Source organism: Cherax quadricarinatus, chromosome 14 (assembly GCF_038502225.1).
Source record: "Cherax quadricarinatus isolate ZL_2023a chromosome 14, ASM3850222v1, whole genome shotgun sequence".
NCBI classification, from domain to species: Eukaryota; Metazoa; Arthropoda; class Malacostraca; order Decapoda; family Parastacidae; genus Cherax; species Cherax quadricarinatus.
The window spans coordinates 25,563,717-25,568,716 of record NC_091305.1 but is presented as its reverse complement, the minus strand read 5'-3'; the positions used below and the strand labels follow the sequence as shown (position 1 = coordinate 25,568,716).

At 44.2% G+C, this 5,000-nt stretch overlaps 1 protein-coding gene across 6 annotated transcripts in view; it reads right to left on the bottom strand.

Moving 5' to 3' along the window:
- The window catches only part of Ten-a (tenascin accessory), a 1,550,399-nt gene that overhangs the window by 388,897 nt on the left and 1,156,502 nt on the right, over positions 1-5,000 (bottom strand). For all 6 annotated transcript variants that reach the window (XM_070084924.1, XM_070084928.1, XM_070084925.1 and 3 more), the window contains one exon: positions 78-272. In XM_070084924.1, coding sequence (XP_069941025.1) covers positions 78-272 — 195 coding nt within the window. The remainder of the gene's footprint in view (positions 1-77; positions 273-5,000) is intronic.

The window sequence follows — 5,000 nt, the reverse complement described above, 5'->3', positions numbered from 1 at the left end:
GTGACAACACAAATGAGGTTAGCGCCTTAACACAAGATAATAACAGTAACATAGAAAGGAATAAGTGAAAGACTCACCGGTCTGGCAGTGGTCACCCTTCCAGCCGGGTTGACACACACAGGCACCCTGGATGCAGGAGCCGTGACCGTGGCAGTCAGGAACCTCGCAGTCGCTGTCGGGCACGTCGCACTCTCGACCCTTCCAGCCCACCTCGCAGTGACACAGACCGCCTCCGTAGGTGCCGTGGTTGCTGCACAACACCGGACACACACCTGGGGAACATGACGTGGGAGTCAGCGTGTAGGTTATACCTATGCTCACCTCTGGATTACGAGTAAGGAATGGCTCACTACCCTAATCCCATATTCTATCATTCCTTGCACCTGCCTAAACCATATACACAACAGAATAATGTTGAATATGTAATATGAGTGAAAATGAACTACATAAAGTACTTAAAGCCTTTGAGACTGGCTATAAGGAGGGAGGAAATAGGTTTACTTCATAATAATTAAAGTCACTAAAGTACTCTAAGATAAAGCACATGGCATTGCTGTCTCTATATTAATATACAATTTCGCGAAAAAGAAATATTCCTTAACTGTCAAAACATTTATGTCTGTTATTTGAAGTGATTAATAAGGAGGTACAATGCCTCCTCTTTCTCTGTATCTCTCTCTCTCTCTCTCTCTCTCTCTATTTCAATCAGGAAATAATTTTTCTTCCAAAATACATTATCATCAACGTTTCGGCGAAACAATGACACCCTCATCATCTATTAAAAAGGAATTAATTCTTACAACGTAAAGACAAATATTCCAAACAACTATCATACTAAAATAAGTTAACCTTAAGACACTAAAATTTCCAGAAACATACAAAGTGGCTGCGCTGCCTCGAGGGACAGATCTACCTCAACAACAATAACAACAACAAAACAACAAAAAAAACAACAGAAAAAGTACATAGGGGACGGATAACTAATCCAATATAAACAATCCAACTCTCTAAATTTTTCACTTCTAAATAATCTTCATCTCTATCTGTTATAATTTTAAGAGTCATTGGTGCTTAAATCAGAAATATAATTTGATTTGAGAATTTTGGAGTCTTTACATCAGCGAGTTCATAACTGTGTTGGTGAGGCTTATAGAAATATTTATTTGATAAATAGGTTCATGATTTCACAGAAATGATGAGATACAACTAAGAGATAATGTCAAACACCTCCAGTGATCACACTACCAGTCCTGAAACACCTCCAGTGATCACAGTACCAGTCCTGAAACACCTCCAGTGATCACACTACCAGTCCTGAAACACCTCCAGTGATCACACTACCAGTCCTGAAACACCTCCAGTGATCACACTACCAGTCCTGAAACACCTCCAGTGATCACACTACCAGTCCTGAAACACCTCCAGTGATCACACTACCAGTCCTGAAACACCTCCAGTGATCACACTACCAGTCCTGAAACACCTCCAGTGATCACACTACCAGTCCTGAAACACCTCCAGTGATCACACTACCAGTCCTGAAACACCTCCAGTGATCACACTACCAGTCCTGAAACACCTCCAGTGATCACACTACCAGTCCTGAAACACCTCCAGTGATCACACTACCAGTCCTGAAACACCTCCAGTGATCACACTACCAGTCCTGAAACACCTCCAGTGATCACACTACCAGTCCTGAAACACCTCCAGTGATCACACTACCAGTCCTGAAACACCTCCAGTGATCACACTACCAGTCCTGAAACACCTCCAGTAATCACACTACCAGTCCTGAAACACCTCCAGTAATCACACTACCAGTCCTGAAACACCTCCAGTGATCACACTACCAGTCCTGAAACACCTCCAGTGATCACACTACCAGTCCTGAAACACCTCCAGTGATCACACTGCCAGTCCTCAAACACCTCCAGTACACCTCCAGTGATCACACTGTCCTGAAACACCTCCAGTGATCATACTACCAGTCCTGAAACACCTCCAGTGATCACACTTCCAGTCATCAAACACCTCCAGTGATCACACTGCCAGTGATCCTGTGATCACACTGCCAGTCATCAAACACCTCCAGTGATCACACTGTGATCCAGTCCTCAAAAACCTCCAGTGATCACACTACCAGTCCTGAAACACCTCCAGTGATCATACTACCAGTCCTGAAACACCTCCAGTGATCACACTACCAGTCCTGAAACACCTCCAGTGATCACACTACCAGTCAGTCCTGAAACACCTCCAGTGACTCCTGAAACACCTCCAGTGATCATACACTCCTGAAACACCTCCAGTGATCACACTGCCAGTCTTCAAACACCTCCAGTGATCACACTGCCAGTCATCAAACACCTCCAGTGATCACACTGCCAGTCATCAAACACCTCCAGTGATCACACTACCAGTCCTGAAACACCTCCAGTGATCACACTACCAGTCCTGAAACACCTCCAGTGATCACACTACCAGTCCTGAAACACCTCCAGTGATCACACTACCAGTCCTGAAACACCTCCAGTGATCACACTACCAGTCCTGAAACACCTCCAGTGATCACACTGCCAGTCCTCAAAAACCTCCAGTGATCACAACACCAGTCATCAAACACCTCCAGTGATCACACTGCCAGTCATCAAACACCTCCAGTGATCACACTGCCAGTCATCAAACACCTCCAGTGATCACACTGCCAGTCATCAAACACCTCCAGTGATCACACTGCCAGTCATCAAACACCTCCAGTGATCACACTACCAGTCCTGAAACACCTCCAGTGATCACACTGCCAGTCATCAAACACCTCCAGTGATCACACTGCCAGTCATCAAACACCTCCAGTGATCACACTGCCAGTCATCAAACACCTCCAGTGATCACACTGCCAGTCATCAAACACCTCCAGTGATCACACCAGCCAACGCCCCACAACTCTAGAGTCTATAACCTTTGAAAAAAAAATTCTCAGGATGACAAAAGTTACAAGTCCGGAAGCTGGAAAATATATTAGAATGGAGGAAGGTAATTGGTGTAAGTATTGTGTGGTGGTCGTGCCCGTGTCGCTGACTGGGGGATCACCGGTAATGTCTGGTAGTCAGCTACACGCACGTACATACAAACACACAAAACCTGCTCTGTTTTGATATAATAGTGAGGAGGGAGGGGATGTTATTGGTAAACATGAGGCGGTGTGTGTGTGTGTGTGCGTTTTGTGTTTGCATGTTTGTGTGTTTGCGTGCGTGCGTGTGTGTGTGTGTGTGTGTGTGTGTGTGTGTGTGTGTGTGTGTGTGTGTGTGTGTGTGTGTGTGCGCGTGTGTGTGTGTGTGTGTGTGTGTGTGTACTCACCTATTTGTACTCACCTATTTGTGGTTGCAGGGGTCGAGTCATAGCTCCTGGCCCCGCCTCTTCACTGATTGCTACTAGGTCCTCTCTCTCCCTGCTCCATGAGCTTTATCATACCTCGCCTTAAAACTATGTATGGTTCCCGCCTCCACTACTTCACTTTCTAGGCTATTCCACGGCTTGACTACTCTATGACTGAAGAAATACTTCCTAACGTCCCTGTGACTCGTCTGAGTCTTCAGCTTCCAGTTGTGACCCCTTGTCCCTGTGTCCCCTCTCTGGAACATCCTATCTCTGTCCACCTTGTCTATTCCCCGCAGTATCTTGTATGTCGTTATCATGTCTCCCCTGAAATTTAAAAAGCTTGTTTCACGCTGTCCTCGAAGTGGATCCAAGTGTGGTACTTTGACAATACTGGCCTTGTACATAACAGTGTGTGTGTGTGTGTGTGTGTGTGTGTGTGTGTGTCAGTGTTTGTATGTGTGTTTGCATGTGTCTGTTTTTTTGTGTTTGTGTACGTGTGTTTACTCATCTATTAGTAGCCTCAGGAGTTAAATCTCCGGGCCCTACCCTAGATGGATATTCTCCCTCCTAGTTTCCTAGGATCTGTCATACCTATTCTGAAAACCATGTACTGAACCTGCCTCCAATACTTCTTGTCCAGATACACAAATAATCCGCACACAGGAGAGAGGAACTACGACGGCGTTACGGTGTGACCTGGATCATTTTCCTTTTAGTTCTTCTTGTCCAGATCTTTCAACTTCCTCACCACCCTCTGGCTGAAGAAATATTTCCTAACGTCATTGTGACTCTTCTGAGCCATTTTTTAATTGCTCTCTCATGTATGTGTTTTCCCACATTATTGTGCCAAGCCCTCTGAGTATTTAGTATGTCGTTATCATGTCCCCCCTTTTCTTCTCTCCTCTAGTGTCATTAAGTTCAGTTCCTTTAGCCTCTCATAGTTGACTTCCTTTAACTCTGGGACTAGTCTCGTTACATACCTCTGAACTATTTGTAATTTCTTAAAATACTTTATGAAATAAGGATTCCATGCTGGTGCTGCATACTCCAAGATGGGCTTAATGTCGTATATAGGGCAGTGAATAAATGTTGAGATTAATGAAAGCTACTCCTAGCTCTACGACATATGTATGCGTCTGGAGATAAGCTCTGTCTCATGACCATCTCAAGGCCTCCGCCTCCTCCACACATTTTTGTCCTCGTCTTATGTGAGGTACGGTACCAAATTCCTTTTTTTCATTACAGAAATATGTCGTCACCCATTCCTCTCCTGCCATACTTCTGATATTTTGTCATAAAATTCCAGCAGGTGATTGAGGATTGTAACCCGTGATTGCTTTTATTTAATAAATAACTTATTTCAAAGTGCTTCACCATTCTTCTTCTGGATGTCTTCTCCATTTCTTTATACAACATACGTGTTGCTAATGTTGATCTGTAGGGTAGCACTTCCTGTCCCTCTCTATACAATGTTGGGACTGCATTCACTTTCCTTTAGATCTTTTACAGTTATCCTGTATTCATCGACTTCTTCTGCATTTTAACTAGTGGTTCAGTGCTTGTGCTTACTTTTGTAAAATCTATTATGACAGTTTGTCAGATCTCATTAATTTTGATGT